This window comes from Mchenga conophoros, linkage group LG18, assembly GCF_057382185.1.
Source record: "Mchenga conophoros isolate Kocher_MC1m ecotype Shallow Benthic linkage group LG18, M_conophoros_male_GT1.1, whole genome shotgun sequence".
NCBI classification, from domain to species: Eukaryota; Metazoa; Chordata; class Actinopteri; order Cichliformes; family Cichlidae; genus Mchenga; species Mchenga conophoros.
This window is the reverse complement of record NC_140543.1, coordinates 36,846,146-36,867,741: the sequence shown is the minus strand read 5'-3', so window position 1 is coordinate 36,867,741 and position 21,596 is coordinate 36,846,146. Positions and strand designations below refer to the sequence as shown.

At 43.6% G+C, this 21,596-nt stretch overlaps 2 protein-coding genes and 1 pseudogene across 2 annotated transcripts in view; 2 read left to right on the top strand and 1 right to left on the bottom strand.

The window, feature by feature from the left end:
* The window catches only part of LOC146554362 (dual specificity protein phosphatase CDC14AB-like), a 12,056-nt gene extending 6,747 nt beyond the window's left edge, over nt 1-5,309 (top strand). The window contains exons 7-13 of the mRNA XM_085253202.1: nt 326-556; nt 644-782; nt 1,775-1,828; nt 1,910-2,102; nt 2,217-2,308; nt 3,410-3,541; nt 3,624-5,309. Coding sequence (XP_085109328.1) covers nt 326-556; nt 644-782; nt 1,775-1,828; nt 1,910-2,102; nt 2,217-2,308; nt 3,410-3,541; nt 3,624-3,672 — 890 coding nt within the window. The 3' untranslated portion in view covers nt 3,673-5,309. The remainder of the gene's footprint in view (nt 1-325; nt 557-643; nt 783-1,774; nt 1,829-1,909; nt 2,103-2,216; nt 2,309-3,409; nt 3,542-3,623) is intronic.
* A 2,726-nt stretch (nt 5,310-8,035) lies between these two features.
* LOC146554361 (uncharacterized) lies at nt 8,036-15,876 on the bottom strand (annotated as a pseudogene).
* Nucleotides 15,069-21,596, top strand: part of LOC146554360 (protein NLRC3-like) — a 27,627-nt gene continuing 21,099 nt past the window's right edge. The window contains exons 1-7 of the mRNA XM_085253143.1: nt 15,069-15,174; nt 15,717-15,787; nt 15,863-15,992; nt 16,785-16,886; nt 17,564-17,642; nt 18,846-19,047; nt 19,202-21,002. Of these exons, the coding sequence (XP_085109269.1) occupies nt 15,874-15,992; nt 16,785-16,886; nt 17,564-17,642; nt 18,846-19,047; nt 19,202-21,002 (2,303 nt within the window). The 5' untranslated portion in view covers nt 15,069-15,174; nt 15,717-15,787; nt 15,863-15,873. The remainder of the gene's footprint in view (nt 15,175-15,716; nt 15,788-15,862; nt 15,993-16,784; nt 16,887-17,563; nt 17,643-18,845; nt 19,048-19,201; nt 21,003-21,596) is intronic.

Here is a 21,596-nt window from a genome sequence, read left to right as displayed (position 1 = left end):
ACACCACTTTGCACGTAGTTATTATTCCCCTCTGGCTCTCGTCCATCTCTTGTCCTGTTGTCCTCCCCCCACCCCGACCACATGAGCCAGATTGCGCCCCCTCCCTCAGCCTGGTTCTTGTTAAAAGGGAGTTTTTCTTTCCCGCTGTCAGCAGGTGCTTGGGGCCGTCCGATCGTTGGGTTTTCTCTGTATTTAACGTCTTTACCTTACGACATAAATCAGCTGACACTACGTCATTGAATCTTATTTTACGTTCGCATTAAAAACAGACGCTCGCTGATTGAAACGTATGACGTAACTCAGCTGTTGTTGACTCTGTCTCCAGGTTATCCCCTCCACACACCCGAGGCATACTTCTCATACTTTTGCCAAAATGACATAACGACCGTGGTTCGTCTGAACAGGACGTTGTATGATGGCAGGCGGTTTGAGGATGCAGGATTTGAGCACCACGACCTCTTCTTCCTTGATGGGACCACGCCCTCTGACCTCATCGTCAGACGCTTTCTGCATGTGTGTGAAAGTACAGACGGGGCAGTGGCGGTGCACTGTAAAGGTAGGACTGCAAGTCTTTATGTTTAATTGATGTCATTTATTTCTTTTATCTTAACTTTGTCTCTTTAAACACTCCATCCATTTACAGCTGGATTAGGCCGCACGGGCACTCTGATTGGCTGCTACCTGATGAAGCACTTCCGGTTTACTGCAGCCGAGGCGATTGCTTGGATCAGAGTCTGCAGACCTGGATCTATCATCGGTCCACAGCAAAACTTCTTAGAAGAGTGAGTTTGTGCCTCAGCTGTGACCGCTCAAACCAAACGGCCCACTTTCCGTGACTCCAAAGGTCTCGGTCGGAGACAATCATTAAGCTGTAGTCCGTTCATGAAAGTACAGGAGTAATGCTGTGCACACAGACACGTCTGCAACACTTCATTAGGATAATGTCACAAAACACAAGCAGACGGCAGCTTCACCTCCAAGGTGCACGGAGAAGACAAAGATCTGACGAGGTGAAGACTCCAGTCACAGAGTATCAGGGAACCATAACGTGTTAGTGGCCTTCATCAGGGTCATTGCGTTTGTGAAGGTGTGATTGGTCCACTTGGATCTTTTTCTGTTTCCAGTCTTTTTTATTTAAACACAAGCTGTTTGACATTTTGCAATGACCCAAAAGGCGTTGGCCACTGAGTACAGCTGTTCTCTAATACTTCGAGTGTCGCTGGAGTCTTCACACAAAGCACAAGTAGATCAGGAAGGGTTTGAGGGGTCACCTTGGCCTTCAACGTCGGCAGATCTCAGTCTCATCGAGCATCTGTGAGATGTGCTGGACAAACAAGGCCCGTCTGTCCTTAGGCTGTGGCATCTATTGCTGTTAGCACACAGGATGTTTCTCCATGCTGAGGTCATGGTTGGAGCATGCTGGAAATGTTAGAAGAGAAGCAAAAGGTGGAGGTCAGGGTGGGGCATTCCCCAGGGTGCCCATGTGCAGCTGGTGGTGACTGCAGCAGTGGGAAACTGGTGGATGATGAATCGAATCGAATTTAAAAAAAGCCTGAAACTGTGATACTGCTGCAGACTGCAGTCACAGTGTGCAGCTGGTTTCTCTCCTCAGCTCTGGACGCACACTTCCTCCTTACGCCACAGTAGCGCTCTGTTGCTAATGGCTACTAGCTTTGTGTGTCTACTTACACGCTAAACCAGGATGTTGAATGTTGTACCTGCTAAACGTGATATCACAGTCAGTTTGTGGCGTGTGTTTGATGTTTGTGTGCAGGAAGCAGCACAGTTTGTGGGTTCAGGGTGACGTGCATCGGTCTAAACAGAGACTGAGTCGGCAGCAGCAGCTGCAGCTGCAGCAGCTGCAGCTGCAGCAGCAGCAGCTGCAGCAGCAGCAGCTGCAGCAGCAGCAGCTGCAGCAGCAGCAGCTGCAGCAGCAGCAGCTGCAGCAGCAGCAGCTGCAGCAGCAGCAGCTGCAGCAGCAGCAGCTGCACCGCTCTGACTCTGTGCAGGGAGGCAAACAGGAGGCAGTGTCCTCGCTGCTTTCCAGCATGGATGACCTGTCAATCAACACCGTGCTCTGCAAGTCATATAGCTTGGATGAGGTCAGCGGTGTGACTTCATAGCACCTTTTCTTAATGGTTACTGCAGAATTCAAACAGGCTACTGAGTTCCGATCACAATGTTGTGTTTTCATGCTGCTAATTGTGTCTGTGCAGAATAACTGCAAAGAAGTCAGTCTGACACAGGGAGACGAACTGAGAGCACTGAAGGGAAAACGCCCACCGAGATCAGCGTCATCCTGCTCAAGGTACCAACATCTGTAATGTAATTAATGATAGATGGTTATTGTGGTCAGTGCAAGAGACACGTAGAGAATTAGCTCAAACGCTGGAAACAAAGTTTCTATTAACAAGGAGAGATAATAGACACCAATATGTTTTTGTGGATGTCAGAAAGTACGTAAGTGACTGTTGTCGAATGCTACAAAGAACGCACGCTTTGTTTGCACGCTGTCTAACAGGCAGACCGGACTGCATGAAATCCTGCTGTGTTCTCATCTGTGCAGCGTGAATGTTGTGTGTAACCTGCTCGAGCTCATGTGTCCTTCTTTGTTCTTCGGTTAAACTGAAACCTAAATGCAACAGGAGAAGTTGTTGTCTTTTGGCGACTTTAGTTATGAGTGAGATTAAGGTTCTGGAGGTTGTCAGAGTATTCCTTCTACTGCCTGACGGTGTCCTCAGCTGGAGCCAGCAGGCCTCCATCTTTACTGTACACCGTGTTGGTGGAGCACCACTTCCCCTCCTGACGCTTTGCCAGAATCGCTCCTCCTACGCCCAAGTTTTTGCTGCAGCCGCGGCCTGAGCTGCGTTTCGATTGGCCTGCCCGCTGCCTCTGCTCTCCATCCTTGGCTGCAGCCAGACACACAATCAGTAGATAATACCTCTGCTCACTACAGTTTTTGTTTGGGTCCCTGAATCCACGGCACAAATATAGCAGATATATAAGAAGCTGCCATAGTTCAAGAAACATCTTATAAAAAGTAAATAGTTACAAATCGGGGATATGAGAGCTGCGGCAAAAAGAAACCAAAGGACGACCACGAACCAAACTCACGACGTGCCTCCGGCTTCTCCTGTAAACTAACATCACCAAACTGCTAACCTGACACAACCAAGAGCTGGGCTTCCACGGAGGTTAAATCAGGTACCTCCCACACGTCGAAGCGTGTTTGTATCTCGTCTCTTGTACAGAGTGTGAGTGCAGATGTTGATTCCTGCAGTGAGCGTAGAAATCAGAAGGATTTTTGGAGAAGTTGTTCGTTGTGCTTGTTTCTGTGAAGGATCAAGTTTTATTTGCTCTTGGATCACACACACACACAAATATGAGGTGTTCTTGTTTTCTGTGTCAGGTTAAACCTGTCCAAGACTTCACACCGCTCCATCCTCCCTCCCCCGAAGCCCTCCAAAGTCCACCTCACCCCTTCTTCTACTAAGACGCTGAGACGAAGTTCCTCTACCACCACTGCTCCGCAGATCAGGAGGTTGGTGTCTGTGCTTTTGTCCTTACTAGAAGCACATTATAATAAAACCAATGTAAAATGTGATGTGCTGATGTCTCCACAGTCCCTTCAGCCTCACGTTGTTCAGCACCAGGCCAGCACTGATTCACTGACTTCACACTTGGGACGTTCTGGTCATGAATCAGCCCAGCTGATGATGGACTCGCTGGAGACTGCATCAGCTCTCTTGCACGTTTAACCCTAGAACACTATCGCTATAAATAGTAACACAATCGCTAATGCCGGGTGATTTTTACCCGATATAATATAACCAATAAAAAGTAATCAAATATATCAAAATATGACAACACATGACAAATTAGAGTGGTCTTCTTTTACTTTCAACTGTGCCATGTCTAACAAAATGAAAGAAAAACCCTCCTAAAACAAAAGAATGACTCTGGAAAGCTGGTCTTTGGTCCACCCATTCCTGGGACATTTGAGACTTCCCTGGTGAAGGCACAGGCTCCTCGACACGCAAACAGCTGCAGGAGAGAGAAATCATGTAAATGTATTTGCTCGGGTGTAAATCACCCAGCGATAGCGTTCTCGGGTTAATAGGCTGTAAATGCTTTTTTAGCCCCAATAACTACTTTTCGTTTCGACAGAGCCAACAGTTTGTCACCACTTTAACTGGTCACGTGGCCCATTCTGTGATAACAGGGCCGACACCATAAATCATCACGTCTCTTGGGTATAGCAGGCAGGTAACTGTGAAAAACTGCGGCTGCATATTGCAGATATAACATCTGCTGGATGCTGAATGCCCCGCTGTCACAATCATTTTGCTGGAAGCAAAGGACACGTGCAGGTGCAAACACCAAACAACGCTTACAGGGGAGGTCGTGGCCCGAGGACTGAGTCAGACCATCGCCAAGAGCAGTCTGGGTGCTTCTGATAAACGGCTGCTGCCATTTGTCCATCCGAAGTTCAGAACCACAGGATGTAGACGGCCTGAAGCAACGTCTTGGTTGCGGAAACACAGACCTTTAGAAGTCGTACCAAAATCCACGCCTTAAACTTTGGCAGATCACATGATGGACCTAGCTTATTTGGCACGTTGTTGTAATGTTGTCTCCTCGTTTTCAGTACTTTAGTAACCAGGTTGGGTCAGAGAACCATAGCAAACCACATCTTTTGTAAGAGATTGGTGCACATTGTTCAAGAATTAACAACTGGACGCAAAATTGTCTTGCAAGACCAAGAGTGACACACTGCTTCTGCTACAGATGTTATTTATATTCTCCCAGATTTCATCGATAAAGTATGACAAACTTATATTTGTTGGTCTGTTAATGTTCTAATGATGCAGAGCGAGGGACACAAAGCCACGACGTGCTTATAATGCACTGTGAAAGCCTCTGAGCACACATGCTGGCAATGAAAGAGGAAATCAGTAAAATGAAGACAGAGATTCTGATGTTTCACGTCAGACTGAACACGGCACGCACACTTTATTTCACAGGTCATTCACATTCATGCACTGGATTTGTCAACAGGACTTTATCATACATAAAGCAAACTCACTATGTTCAGCTTTGCACTATTTCTTTCTTGCAGTAAAATTCTTAACATGCAAATGATGTTCAGCTTTGAGCGTGTTGTTGCTGTCATGCTTTCCTGTATCTGACTGTGTGACAGCAGCTCAGATGTGCTGTCTGATTGGTAGTTTACTCCAAAGGAGGGAAACCAGCTAATGCTAGTGTGAAGTGCTAAAATCAACAATAAAGTCCAAGTAATGACGAGATAATGACTCATGCTTCTCTTTGTTATCATCACACTGTCATTGTGTCATAACCTTCACTGAAAGTCACCTGACACTGCTGTGGGATGCTGTGGGATGCTGTGGGACGCTGTGGGACGCTGTGGGACGCCGTGGGACGCCGTGGGATGCTGTGGGACGCCGTGGGACGCCGTGGGATGCTGTGGGACGCTGTGGGATGCTGTGGGACGCTGTGGGACGCTGTGGGATGCTGTGGGACGCTGTGGGACGCTGTGGGACGCTGTGTGACACTGTGGGACGCTGTGGGATGCTGTGGGACGCTGTGGGACGCTGTGGGATACTGTGGGACGCTGTGGGATGCTGTGGGATGCTGTGGGACGCTGTGGGATGCTGTGGGACGCTGTGGGACGCTGTGGGATGCTGTGGGACGCTGTGGGACGCTGTGGGATGCCGTGGGATGCTGTGGGATGCTGTGGGACGCTGTGGGATGCTGAGACTGTGGATTCCATGTGCTTGGTATCATTTGGGGAATTTAATGACCAAAACATCAGAAATAACTGAGGCGACTCTATAAGGGAATCCCCTCTGTTGACACTGTACTGAGTCAAAAGTATAAGGAACTGAGCTACATGGATTACCTGCACATACACTGACCTACGTATATGAAACAGTACTGTACCATATATGTATAACAGGGCCTCTTAAACTAAAATCCTGGCTGTATCCTTACTGTAGTTAAGTTAAATACGTCCTCTATAGTCTCCAAATCATTGTCTGGTTGGGACACTTATATTTGTTGGTCTGTTAATGTTCTAATGATGCAGAGCAGGGGACACACATATATATATATATATATATATATACACACATATATATATTTATATATATATATGTGTGTATATATATATATATATATATATATATACACACATATATATATTTATATATATATATGTATATATATGAGTATATATGAGTATGCATTTGAAGTACACTTCAAATTGGGACAGCCGTCGTCGCGTAATCGCACTTAAAATGTGTACTTCAAGCGTGCAGACCCTGAATTGGGACACAGCCTCAGTGTTTCAGTCATAAAAACACTTCCTGTCTCCGCGGGGGCCCATCACGTATAGGTGTAACGGAGAAACAGCCAATCAAATCGCAGCTTTTCAGGCATTGGAAAAAAAAAGATTGTTTTTTACACTGAACTGTCTGAGCGCGGGTTCGAGTCCTGGTTGGGACAAAGGTTGTGTTACATTATCAAAAGTTAAACACCATTTTCAATCTACTTATTGTGGATAACATTTATTTTTTAATTTTTAGTTCATTATCATTTTATTTATATTATATAGTGTTATGGCCTGTGGAGCAATTTTTCTGCACCTATACTGTCACAAAGTGCATAACTCAGACTAAACTGTATCATCACAGTCTTGAGATGATACATAGCAGACATATAGTCTACAATTATGGAGACATCCAACTTTTAATACAAAGACTAAAGCTAAAACTATAATACAGATACATTCTGATGACATAGAACATGAAGCTTATACATAATTTCAATAAGGCATGTCTGTGATAAATCATCTGTCTGCTTCCTGGTGGCTGTTAGTTTATGTCTATTCATTTTCCAGCACAAACTCAGTACTGACATCGTTGCTTTATTCCAGTCATGCTCTTGCCAGCCTCCACTCTGCATGCTTTAAATCGGTTGCTCTTCTGCATTTCAGATCTGCAGCCATGCAGCCCGCCTCCTCTCCTTTCTCCTCCTCACCGTGGTCACTCAGAGCCCTGTCCCAGCCTCCATCTTCATCTTCATTACTATCAGCATGTTGACTCTGGGGTGGTGGTTGTGCAACATCCTGTCACTGCTGGGATTCTTTCTGCTATGATGGCTCATAACTGCCAAACAGTTACATTTATTTCTGTATCTCAATAAATCATGTTGAGTTTTTCCACGTGATCTCTCCTTATTGAATTACTTTTGTAGATAAGCTTCAAGCTAGCAAGCAACAATACCTACATCAAATATATTATCACCAGAAGTGAGAAAGTGTCTGCAGCTCCAGCTGTGCTGCATGTATTAAAGATAACGTCAGACATTGTGTGGGGGTCATGTCTGACACAGGCTGTACAGTCACACAGATAAAAGACAGCAGTCATGTTTCTAATAATATAAATGAAAACAGAAAGATTATGAAGATAAAAGCTGTGAGACTGCTCTAGGATGACTTGTTATCATTACATGAAGTGATTTAGAAATAATATGTAAGCTTTCAGGGCAGCGCTCACAACTTATTTAAACTGATTACCTGATGGGGAGCACACACAGATATAGAAACATATAGGTGAACTCTAAGAAGAAAACTGTGTTGATATTTTTGCAGAAAACGATTTATTTACACTTTTATATTTACAATCAGTTTATATTTATAGAAACAAAAGAAACATTCACAACTAGAACAAAACTGTCTTATATACAAAATCAACTGTTTCTCCCTTATTTACTGTTTTCTTCCACCATACAGCCAGCATACAACCATGCTATTAGAGGAACATCACTGGAACGTGGCCAGAACACACAAAAACAAGAACAAGACAATATATAAAAGTTCAAGTTCAGGCTCAGCTTTGCAGAGAAAACAATTGTACTCCAGTTCTGAAACCTTTCATTTGAAAACCTGTTTGCTCCTGAAGATCCTCTGGGTGTGGACCCTGCTGCTGCTGCCACAGTGACTAGTTATGCAGAGACAGAGGCATATGAGACAGAAACAGACTTAGCCATTATCACGTCTGACATGTAGTAATAACGCAGTACTTACAGCTCTGCATGTGTACTTTTACAGGTGAGATGCTCGGCATTGTGTCCTCCAGGTTTTCATCCTCATCCATCCCTGTGATGGAGGCAACAATTAGACAAATATGTACTGAATTTATATTTCATGTCAACAATGTTATTAAAATATTATTAAAACAACTTACCAAGAGGTTGTTTAGTTGGGGCGTTTGTAGTAGCAGGCGCAGACTGCTACTTCTTCCGCAGGCACTGCTGCAGCTCATGCAGCCGTGTTCCTTGACTGCAGCTCTTCCTCATGATAAGGTCTGCATAGCCGTCACCTCTGCCGTCCCAAATCTCCTTCCAGGTGCTCTTGGCTCGTGAGCCAAAGCCAACCAGCTGATCATCCTCAGAGGCTTCTGCAGCAACACTTACTCTGCTGGTCTCGTAGCTCAGAAGAGTTTTTATCTCTGCAAAGCTGAGGGCTTACTGTACAAATGAATGCAAGCTCTCCTTGCCATGCCCTTCTTCCACAGAGGTCCCTGCAGCCTCTTGCTTCTGGAGATCTTTGATCAGGTACATGGTGTCCCCGACATCATTCTCCAGAAGCCACCGGAAAGATTTCCCTTTATATTTTCCAAACTGCAGGATGTACTCTCCCTGCACTTCCTTCATGTCAGAGGCATCCCCTCCTCTCTGATAGATGACAGTCAGAGCATCGTCCTCCCTCACAGGTGCAGACTTGTCCTGAAGCTTGGGGTCATTTTTAATCCTTCGAGCTTCTTTTGACGAGTCCTGGAGAAGGTATCCAAGTGGCCCCTTGTGGAACGCCACAGAGATTTTCCCTGGATATGGCACAACTTTCTTCTGCATCTTGACATGCAGTGAAAAAATAAACAATTATATTAAACAAAATTGATTCCAAACACAAACAAAGACATTCCAGGTTATAATCTTGCTGCTGGGTTTAGACAGCAGGATGCAGGAGAACAATAACGAGACACAATTTGAAAGAACATTGACAACATTTGTGATAAAAGTGTTTTTTACTCCAGGTATAACAAACTGTTCTGTCTGTAAATAAAAACCTTTCATGGTTGAATGATTATTGGCATATCTGCAAAATTTGTGGTAACTGCTTAGTAGTCATGGCACATAAGAATTGCTGGTAGATTCCCGCGCGGGAGCCTGGGATTGTTTAGCTAAACGGCCTAAACCGTTTCTCTATGGTAGTGCTAAACTACGGTGGCCCCTAGAGACAAAGCACGTACAAACTCAAAAACACATGCAAATTCAAAAACACAACGGAAGTGCTCCAGGACGCTAGGGGCAGTGTTGAGCTCGATTTGCAAAATAAACGGCAAGTTTGTCTGTATGGGACGGTCTAGTCTCCGTCGCGCTTCCCAGGTTGCCTAGCAACCATGATACTAACCGCTGGAAACGTGTCATACAACTTTGTTTGACAGAAATGAAGGAGAACATATTTTGTTCATTTGTTTGTTTGTTTCTACAAGAGCTTTGTGTGATTTGATAAGTATCTGAGGCTGAGACCACAGGACAGTAAAACATGATTTTTGGGCTTCATTTCTGTACTGAACAGTTATTTAAGATTAGTTAGTAAATAAGAATTAGCTGATGTTGTTCATGAGACTAAAGTCATCTCACTTTGGTAATGTAAATATAATATGGCCAATATTATAGTTATTATATTAGTCATTATTAGCTATTACAGCAGTGAACATGAACTCTGTGTCAAATACTGAGCTTCAGTACAGATTCAAGTTGCATTTATTTATATGTCTTATCACCTTAAATCTTCACTCAAAGACAAGTATCTTTGACAGTGCATATATAGGTGTATCATATATAAGAGACAAATGTTGTTCCTTCAGTATGTTGGCATTACTAAATTTGGCTCAATGCTTACATACATGTGTAAAAAGCAAATGTAGGAGCTGTGATAACTGTGTCTGATAGAATGAAGAGTAGACTGATATATGAAATATTCCTTTATTGGGTGAGAAAATCAGACCATGTCATAACTGCTGTAAGTCACACAGAATAGACATCAGAGCCTTAAACAGGCTGACGTCTGCTAAATGGGTCAAACTGGGCAGAAAGTCTACAAACACATAACATCCTTATAGAATATGATGTAACACTATAGATCAACTTAGCTCAGAATATATAAAGCATATAAACAGTTACAGCAATATGATGCAACAAACACAGCAGCTACTGATCCAAAATCCTCAAAGCTTCATAGAACTGAAACCAACATTTATTTTAGCTCCATTCTGCTGCTGATACAGACTTTAGGTTTCTGAACATTAAACTTGTTGCTGCCTTTCATAGTGTGTAACTTGAAGGCCCTGAGTACTCTGAGTACTTTCTCCCACACTGGAAACACTGGGATGATCACATTATTTGAACATTACCTAATAAGACTGATTCAGCACAGACAGTTCTGTTAAACTTTCCTAGCAGTCCTTCACAAACAGGGAACAGTCTGTCTATTCTCTCCATCTGTCAGCTGCTGCTGGCTCTTCCTCCTCCTCTTCCTCACACACTGCTGAGTTTGTCCTGGTGGATCATCAGGGGTGCAAAGCCTCACAGATGATGTGCAGCAGTGGGTCCCTCAGTCTGTCCTCACTCTGGACACTTGCAGTCGTCACACATGGAAATCAAATGTGTGATAAGCTGCAGGATTCAAACACAAGTGTAACTTATAAACACATGTTCATACTTTTATTCCACAATCAGAGAGAAAGAAACAGAGAGAGAGTGCAGGACAGACAGACAGGTGACAGTCTCAGGTGTACACACTGCTACACAACAGCACAGAGAAGCAGGATTTAGTGTTTGTGTTATTACGAGTGTAAACAAGAAGAGTTCCAGATGGTGCAGTGGACACATGTGTGACTGCTGTGATTAAAGCATCTTTCTTTCAGCTTAACGAGTGAACCGTCAGCTCGTTCAAACACACGTTAAAGTCCGTTTGGCTCGACACCACCGAACAGAGGCAGCAATATAACACAGCTCACATTAACAGTGCAGTGAATCCTGCTTGTGCCGTGATGTTCAGGACTGCAAACCGAGCAGCATCACTGACTTTCAGCTTGTTGTGTTTGTGGATATATGACTGACTTTAATTATCCACAAAATCATCACATTCTCTGTAAGATTAAGGTCGACTATATATATATTTATTAAAGTAAAGGCTTTAAAACCAAGTTAATTCTGAAAGTACAAACATCGCTAATGTCAACTTTCCCGACATGTGGCCAACAGTAATGGTTTCATGTTCTTCATTAAAAAAATATTTGCGCATTAATAAGTGACATAATATTCAGGACTTACTTCTGAAAGTTTACTCTTCCTCCGCTCCGCTTCCACTGTTTTTTTTTCGGCAAAATTATCCACACCACCACCGCACTATGAAGTCTGGGATATGTTGGGCCATGAAGGCTACACCGACCCATCCTTAAAATTCAGGGAAATTAAGGACGCATTTCAGGGCCGCATTTCAGGGCCGCATTTCGGGCAGCCTTTGAATTCGGAAAGCCTTCTCTTGTGGCTGTGAGGTAATCGGCCTTAAAATGCGGCCTTTAAGGCTGCAAACCCCAAATCCGGTCATTGGTACTTCCTGGCTTGTGTAGTTACTAGGTAACAAAAGCTCAACACTGCCCCTAGCGTCCTGGAGCACTTCCGTTGTGTTTTGGAGTTTGTACGTGTTTTGGAATTTGCAAGTGTTTTTTAGTTTGCAAGTGTTTTGGATTTTGCAAGTGTTTTGGAGTTTGTACGTGCTTTGTCTCTAGGGGCCACCGTACTAAACCACTACGGGTGTAATATACTTTTGGCCACTACGGTCTTCCGGCGCTGTTGCGAGTTTGAGATGCGGCGGCACTTTAAAAAAATCTCCTCTTTTACGTTTCGGGAGAGAAAATAAGTAACTCAACGCTCGCAACACATCCCAACGCTCCTCATTCATTGATCAAAGGTAAGAAACGTCGTTTGAAATAAGAGTAAACCAACAGAATACATTTACAGGTGTATATTACATGTAATAGGTGTGTTGCGATTGCATTTACGAAGCATCCATCGGTCAGTGGTTACACTGAAATCATGCAGTTTGTGCTTTGACCTCCAGAGGGCGACAAATCAGCACAGACAGAGAGCTCCATTCAAACTTTGCTGCCATCAGGAATAATTCTTCAAATATAATCATCAGTGTTTGAGCAGTTCTGATATCAGGGACAATCTAGACATGTGTGACAATACTGAACGTGTCACATGACACACCTTAAACATCATGTGATCCACTCTCAGTCTGCACTTTCATTCATGACTTCAACAGGTTGAAATGAGCTTTGAACAAACATCAGTTCAGTGCTGAAATATTCAAACGCTGCAGGAAGAAGAACAACAAAGTGATGACAGATGTTTGTGCTTCAAACTGGAAAACCAGCAGAAATAAATCACAGCCTGCCAGAGGTTTAGGAGTTTCTGAGGTGCACCTGAACGCAGCATAGTGTTTCAAAGCCCCTGATTGTCTTCAAACGCCGCATTAGGCTGAAAGTTTACTTTCACTTCCTGAACTTCGTGGAGTGGCGCTTGTTGTTGGTGTGTGAAGAAACTGTAAGTTTGCTTTGTTTCCTCCTTTAACAGTTTGTCTTTAGGAACTTTACTGTTTGTTCAGCTCATGTTTGAGTTCTTCACACAACAAACTGTGTGTGTTTGTATTAAAGTCAGTGTGTAATGTTTCCTGGCTAACATCAGCTGTGTGCAGCTTAGTTCAGCACAAATCTGCCGCTCCATAGTTCACGGTAACGGACTCACAGCTGGACCAACGAGGCCGAGTGTGTCCGCCACTCTGAGCTACGTTCGTGTTTGTGTGCTTGTAGTTTGTACTTTGTGAGTTCACTCAGAGGACGCAGCGTACGTGATGACGTCACAGCCCTTTACCTCCTTTACTGTCACTGTGATTAATATTTACACACCACACGAGACACCTGACAGCATGCTAACGCTAAGCTAAAGCTAAGCTAACGCTAAGCTAGCCAAGAACCCAGAGTGATGTTAAAGCTGAGTAAACACTGACCCCAGACCAGCACCGTGATAAAGTGAGCTGCTGCTGCTGAACCTGAACAGGTAACAAAGTGATGAGCAGTCAGGCTGCAGGTTTCTACCTGTTCATGTTTCCACAGTAGAATCACTTTGAAGTAGGGTTGCCAACCGTCCCTTAAAATACGGAATCGTCCCGTATTTAGAAACAAAAGTACACGTCCCGTATTGAGCTAATAAGGGACGCACTTTGTCCCGTAATACAGTGAGAATCAAAAGTAGTCTATAAATGTTAATGGAATTAACGCTTTGTTTGAAAACATAATTCCCAGCCCCTCTCCTGCTTTGTGACCAATGAGCTGACAGCACACTTATGACAATTCGAGTATGACAATTCAGATTACCGCTCATCTCATTGGTCGAGGAAAGGTCGCTTGCGGAGAAAATACCGGAAGACAACAGTTGACCACAACAAGAAGCATGGCCAACAGGGAAACAAACGCCGACACTGCGGTGCAAGTCTCGGACGACAGTACACCTAAAGCTGGGCAGACACTGTGCGATTTTTTCAGTCACGTTATTCAGCTCCTGCTCAAACTGCACGATTGACTCGCAGGGGTTAGAAGTTCATAGGTCACGATGCAGGTCTCACACTATACGGCCCGATGCTCTGATGCGACCTGAGTGCTCACACTGTGCCTCCATAACATGAAGGTTATAACAGAAAATCTGTCGCTCGCTCTCTCTGTCTTACACTCACACAGACACACCACCACCATCAACTTTGCTAAATTGCTAATGAAAAACATGATCAGGCAGCTGTGATTGAGCAGCAGTGTAGATCCAACTATTTTCACGGTTGTTGTGGTCGTGATAATTTTGTGAGGCCACATCGAAAAGGCTCGGATGAGCTTTCCAAAGTTCTACAAGTTGTGCCTCCATCGCTTGTGTCCAGATCACACGCTGCACAGCCGTGCTGCGCCGTCTTTTTCACGGCGTTTACGTGTTTGCACGTGAGCAGTGTGAGCGCCTGTGGTGAGACCCTCACGAGCGATTGATGATCGGGAGCTGGTCGTGAGGTGTTAATCACTTCTCGTTACCCCACGTATACTACACGACGCACGATGAAGGCCAAAATCGGTCCGATCACTCAAAAATCGGCTCAAAATGGGCCAAAAACCGCACAGTGTAAGCCCAGCGTTAGAGCAGCAATGTTTGTTCCCCTCAGAGAAAGGGAAGAATGGGAAAAGGAAAACACCTGGCTGGGAAACGTTAATATGGGCATGTGCAGTGAATATCAGCGCTATGTGGCCAGAAGTGTGATAATATAATTTATTTTGTGTAATAAACAACTGCAAGGATAGATGATTACAACAAATAGATGACTAATACATAAAAGTAATACATAGATGAATAATGATGAGGAGTTATGATGCGTAATCATGGGAACAAGCGGGTTTACAAACAGGAGCAGCTGATTAGCATTAGAAAAGCTGAAATAATATTTCAACTGAAGCCGATTGTACTAAATGTGCACTGTTACAAGAATGTTTTTCTTTCTATTGTTTTCTATTATTTTAAGTTAAGCAGGACAGAGTGCTTTTAAAGAAAGATTTACTTATATTCTCAAAAGTTAAGCATGACAGGCTTCTGTTTAAGAAAGAGACCTGTTTTACTGTGTTAATGTTGTCATTTTGAGCTAAAAATAAATGGCTAAATGATCATTTGTTTCACATGTGTTCATATCACAAAGAATAGAATATGCATCTACTTAAATCAACTTCAAGTCAAATGGTTAAAAAAATAATTTCACACACAAAAAAAGAGCTAGAAAATTCACCACACTGGGAAGGGTGAAGACAACTGGGTCGCCCGGCCCTGGCCACGAGGTGTCCCTTATTTATTTTTCAGGGAGTTGGCAACCCTACTTTGAAGTGTCTTTGTGCTGTTTCATCTTTGATTTGTGTTCATAAACACTCAGAGAAACATCACGTGACCTCATCAGGATCTGTGTTGGTGTGTGGGGCTGTACCTCAGCTTTAGATTATGGTGATTATGAGACAGTGTTTCAGCTCATTTTACACAGTAACATGAAAGTACTGTTATGAGGAGTAATGACGTAACATACTCCATTACTTTTAATTAAAGTGTTCTGTGTAATATGTGTAATAATGACTTTTTTGAGTAACTTCATCTCTGTCAATAACAACATTCATACGTGGAATAAAACCACATCAGTGGATCATTGCTGGAGCTGCCTGGACTTCAGTCTTCAGCATCTCAACCAACAGCATCGACATGCTGCTCCAGATGTCTGTGCTCCAGATGTCTGTGCTCCAGATGTCTGTGCTCCAGATGTCTGTGCTCCAGATGTTTGTGCTCAAGTGATCAGACTCACAGTTTCATCCTTGAAATAAGTGTTTATATTGTTGACCCACCATTGATCATGATCAGTGGTGGGTCAGCGACATGCTTTCTTTCCGTCTCAGGTTTAAATATCTGGGACTCTCCACCGTTTGGTTTTAAAACTGAAGAAGCTTCTCGGATGAAACGTCTTCCAGAAACTTAAAGACGTCTCTTTTCTTTCCAAGCTCCTTAGATCACATGACCTGGATGACTGAACCTACAGACATATTGACCTGGTTTCTAGGTCACATGACAGGTCAGAGGTCAGCGACTGTAACTCGGTTACTCCTGTTAATGTGAACTCACTGAGTGTTTGTGGTTTACCTCTCAGACTGACTGAAGATGATGATGGAGGAAGAGGAGGACAGAGCAGAGTCTGCAGGGTCCAGCTGTCCGTCTGTGAGGAGTGACCGGTCCAAAGATCATAATCCATTCTTCAGTGGTGAACCTGGAGCAACGAGGTCAGAGAGCTGAACTCACTGAGTAACAGAAATAATTCTGCACTGACATTATAATCAGTGTTGACTCTGGTTGATTGTCTGACTGTGTTTGTGAGCTGAGAGGAAATGAAAATGAGTTTGTAACAAAAATCAGTTTTGTCCAGTTTTCCTGTAAAAAGCTGAACTCTAATCTAAGGTCAAGGTCAAGGGTCAAGGTCAGATTTATTTATATAGCACATTTCCAACAGCCGATGCTGCACAAAGTGCTTAACAATAACAATTAAATTAAAAACTACAGTGTAATACAATAATAACAATAGAAACAATAGAATAGAAGAATTGAAACAATACTAACTAATTCAGATAAATCCAAAATGCTTGGGTCATAATGTGTTAAAAGCCAGAGCGTAAAAGTGTGTCTTTAGTAAAGATTTAAATTGCTCCAGAGTTTGAGCAGATCTAATATTAAAGGGGAGACTATTCCAAAGTCTGGGACCTGCCACAGAGAAGGATCTATCACCACGAGATTTGAGGTTAGTCCGTGGAATGGACAACAATAGTTTTGAACTAGATCTCGTGGGTTTTCCTGGAGCATAGGCAGAGAGGAGCTCTGACAAGTAGGGGGGGGCTCGGGCGTTGAGTGACTTAAAAACAAAAAGTAAGAGTTTAAATTGGATCCTGTAGGGGACAGGGAGCCAGTGTAAAGAGGCTAAAATTGGGGTTATATGCTAAGAGGATGTTACTGACAGGAAACAGCTGCATTATCTGCAGTCTGTGTGATCACAGCTGCTTCAATCATGTTTGTGTCTGCAGAGGTCAGAGGTCACAGTCTGCAGGGTCCAGCTGTCCGTCTGTGAGGAGTGACCGGTCCAAAGGTGGAAATCCAGACTTCAGTGGTGAACCTGGAGCAACGAGGTCAGAGAGCTGTGATGACTCCTTTACATGTTTGTGTTTCCTGGATAAATATGACCTGAAACATCCTCAGATTGTTACAAAGATTCATTAAAAAGAAAACAATGAAAGAGAAAAGATCCAAATGTTCGACTTGGTCATTTGCTGTTTGAGGACAGTGATGCTCATATCTGTGGGGAAAGTGTGACCTGAGTGGGTTCATGTTTGTCTTTAAAGAACAGCTCTGATGCTCTTTGTGTCTGATCTGTTAAACAGTCTGAGAGGTCACACAGAGACCCAGCAGCTAAAGCCTGGATCATACTGGCTGCTGTTACTCCATCAGGACAACACTGAACCACAGTGCTGTTCATGGAAATCAGTGCAGCTTTACACTGTATCACCAAAGTACTGACTCGTCTGCCTTCACACACATGTAAACTTGAGTGACATCATATTCTGAGTCCACAGCATTTAATATGATGTCAGCCAAGAGTTCAACATATAACAGCTTAAACTGTTCTGAAAAGGTTTTTTCACAGGTTAAAAAGTGTTTACGGGATTTTTAACAGTTCTTTCAGAAGCACATACGTGAGGTCAGACACAGGGAAGCAGCAACACTGACTGAACACAGCTTTTAGAGGCTAAATTCACATTTTAATAATGAAAGTGGCTTCATGTGTGTGTCCATGGTTCATCCACAGAGTGGAGCAGCAGAGCTCAGAGGGTCCCAGTGGTCAGTCTGCCCAGCAGCATCAAACACAGCTGGACTCCATGTTTATGGTCTGTACATGTACAACAACTACTTTATTATTAATATTAATACATTTGTTTATAGGTCCCTTTCAGAACACCAAGGACTCTGTGGACTAAATGACCAAAAGAAACAAACTTTGAAATCAGACGGTGCAAATGTGATCACAGGGAAACGTTTTAAACATCGAGGCTTTAAACAGAAACCAAAGTGAAACAGTTTGTAGTCGAGATCAGTGGGAATGAAGCTGAATAACTGTTTCTTCAATAACTCTGAGAAATAAATGACAAATATGATGGAAATTAGCAGCATTAGCACTTACTAATGATGTGAGTCAACACTCTGCTGTATTCAGACGACCACATTAGGTGGTGTAATGGAAACCAGTGGATCCAGTCCAGTCGTGGCGACCTGTGGCGAGTCGATCTGAGCAGCTACTAATGGAAACGGGGCCATAGATGTGTTTGTGCTTAATAACAGTGAATCACAGGATTTTTACATTACAGTTAAAATCTCATGTTGTTTGTTAAAGTGTGCAGTTCAGGGTGTGTTACTAAAACTGTGGTTTGCTCACTTTCCAAAGACCCAGCCCCCATAAAAAGCAGCCAATCAGCTCTAAGAGTTACACACACGTGTAAACCAGAGCAGCAAATCAGGTCCAAATGTGTTGTTCACAGTGAGTGGATCATCAGTGTGCTGCTATGTTAACATCCTGCAGCAGGATGTGTTTGGTCAGCTGGTTCACATTTCCTCAGGACCTTCTTGATGTGATGTTCTTCTGCCTCCCTGGCTGCTGTGTCTGTGGGGATGGCGTTCGCTCTGTGTTGTAGCGTCCTGATGACGCCCAGTTTGTGCTCCAGTGGATGATGAGAGTCAAACCTTAAATACTGATCTGTATGTGTAAACAGAGTGAACCTTTAAGACCAGCTGTCTGTATGATCAACTCTGTCACCTATAACATCGCCAAGTTTCTGGCTTCGATCATCAACCTGTTGGTAGTTCAGCTCTGAACACCAGTGAAATGTTTCTCCCACTGAAATCGCTGCATTCATATGAACAGAATCAGCGTTTTGGGACCGTGGAGTTGTGGAGAAATTCTCAGTTAATCAGATAAAGTCAAACTTATAATTGGTGAGGAGATCGTGGATGATCTGCTTCTTGATTGTAAAGAAGTGGATGTTGTGTGGACTGAAGTTCAGAGTGGTGGGTCATTCATAAATATTCTGTTCCAGCTGCTGGAGGACAACATCATCACCTTTGTGAAGAACGAGCTGAAGAAGATCCAGAAGGCTCTGAATCCAAATAAGCCCCAGTGCTTGGAGTTTCAGAGGGAGGATGATGAGCAGAGGAGCAGCAGAGAGGCATTTGTGAAGATCACAGTGGACTTCCTGAGGAGAATGAAGCAGGAGGAGCTGGCTGACCGTCTGCAGAGACGTAAGAGGATTTCTTACTTAAGGTTTTAAGCTGTTAGATAAACGAGACACTCATGACACCAGTGTGTTCAGTCATTTCTCAGTGGGTCAGAAAATGTCGTCAGCGATTTGTAAAATATGATTGTTGAAGTTGTATTTTTATTATTATTATTCAGAATTTCCAGCTGCTGTTTGTCATCGTAACCTTAAATCCACCCTGAAGAAGAAGTTCCAGTGTGTGTTTGAGGGCATCGCTAAAGCAGGAAACCCAACCCTCCTGAATCAGATCTACACAGAGCTCTACATCACAGAGGGAGGGACTGCAGAGGTCAATGATGAACATGAGGTCAGACAGATTGAAACAGCATCCAGGAAACCAGACAGACCAGAAACAACCATCAGACAAGAAGACATCTTTAAAGCCTCACCTGGAAGAGACGAACCAATCAGAACAGTGCTGACAAAGGGAGTGGCTGGCATTGGGAAAACAGTCTTAACACAGAAATACAGCCTGGACTGGGCTGAAGACAAAGCCAACCAGGACATCCAGTTCATATTTCCATTCACTTTCAGAGAGCTGAATGTGCTGAAAGAGGAAAAGTTCAGCTTGGTGGGACTTGTTCATCACTTCTTTACTGAAACCAAAGAAGCAGGAATCTGCAGCTTTGAAGACTTCCAGGTTGTGTTCATCTTTGATGGTCTGGATGAGTGTCGACTTCCTCTGGACTTCCACAAAACAACAATCCTAACTGATCCTAGAAAGTCCACCTCAGTGGATGTGCTGCTGATAAACCTCATCAGGGGGAACCTGCTTCCCTCTGCTCGCCTCTGGATAACCACACGACCTGCAGCAGCCAATCAGATCCCTCCTGTCTGTGTTGGCATGGTGACAGAGGTCAGAGGGTTCACTGACCCACAGAAGAAGAAGTACTTCAGGAAGAGATTCAGAGATAAGAAGCAGGCCAGCAGCATCATCTCCCACATCAAGACATCACGAAGCCTCCACATCATGTGCCACATCCCAGTCTTCTGCTGGATCACTGCTACAGTTCTGGAGGATGTGCTGGAAACCAGACAGGGAGGACAGCTGCCCAAGACCCTGACTGAGATGTACATCCACTTCCTGGTGGTTCAGGCCAAAGTGAAGAAGGTCAAGTATGATGGAGGAGCTGAGACAGATCCACACTGGAGTCCAGAGAGCAGGAAGATGATGGAGTCTCTGGGAAAACTGGCTTTTGATCAGCTGCAGAAAGGAAACCTGATCTTCTATGAATCAGACCTGACAGAGTGTGGCATCGATATCAGAGCAGCCTCAGTGTACTCAGGAGTGTTCACACAGATCTTTAAAGAGGAGAGAGGACTGTACCAGGACAAGGTGTTCTGCTTCATCCATCTGAGTGTTCAGGAGTTTCTGGCTGCTCTTCATGTCCATCTGACCTTCATCAACTCTCGACTCAATCTGATGCAAGAACAACAAACTACGTCCAAGAAATCTAAATTATTTAACAAACCAAAACTTCAATCTCTCCACCGGAGTGCTGTGAACAAGGCCTTAGAGAGTCCAAATGGACACCTGGACTTGTTCCTCCGCTTCCTCCTGGGTCTTTCACTGCAGGCCAATCAGACTCTCCTACGGGGTCTGCTGACACAGACAGGAAGTAGCTCACAGACCAATCAGGAAACAGTCCAGTACATCAAGAAGAAGCTCAATGAGAATCTGTCTGCAGAGAAAAGCATCAATCTGTTCCACTGTCTGAATGAACTGAATGATCGTTCTCTAGTGGAGGAGATCCAACAGTCCCTGAGATCAGGACGTCTCTCCACAGATGAACTGTCTCCTGCTCAGTGGTCAGCTCTGGTCTTCATCTTACTGTCATCAGAAGAAGATCTGGATGAGTTTGACCTGCAGAAATACTCTGCTTCAGAGGAGGCTCTGCTGAGGCTGCTGCCAGTGGTCAAAGCCTCCAACAAAGCTCTGTGAGTAAACATGTGATCAGGCTTTATTTATAACATAAACAGTATCATGTGTGATGGACCCTTAAAAACTTAAACATATTTTTTTACATGATCATCAGCACTAAATACAGTATATTATAGTTAATGTTTGATGGCAGCAGTAAATGTCAGAGTGTCTTAAACATATCTGGGTGTCAGCTTTTATCAAAGTCACGTCCAGAATCATCCTGTAAGTAAACTTCTTTATACAGCAGCTTTCACAGGTCAAAAACCACAAAGTGCTTTACAATAGAAACAGGCAATAAAAACACAGAAGATAAAAACATTAAACAGCAAACACTGAACATCATACAGCCTAAAACTAGTTAAAGGCCACTCTGAATACTAGAGTCTGAATAAATGAGTTAGTGGGACCAGTAAAAGCCTTTGACTGGAAGATCTCAGATGTGAGAAGAGCTGTAGGATTGTAGAAAGTCAGAAACATAAACTGGGACTAAAAGTAAGGACTAAAACTTTAAATAACGCCTAAAATGAACTGGTTACCAGTGTGAAGAGATTAAACTGGAGTAATGTCCAGTCTAATGTGCTGGTTAAAAGCCTCGCAGCATGATTCTG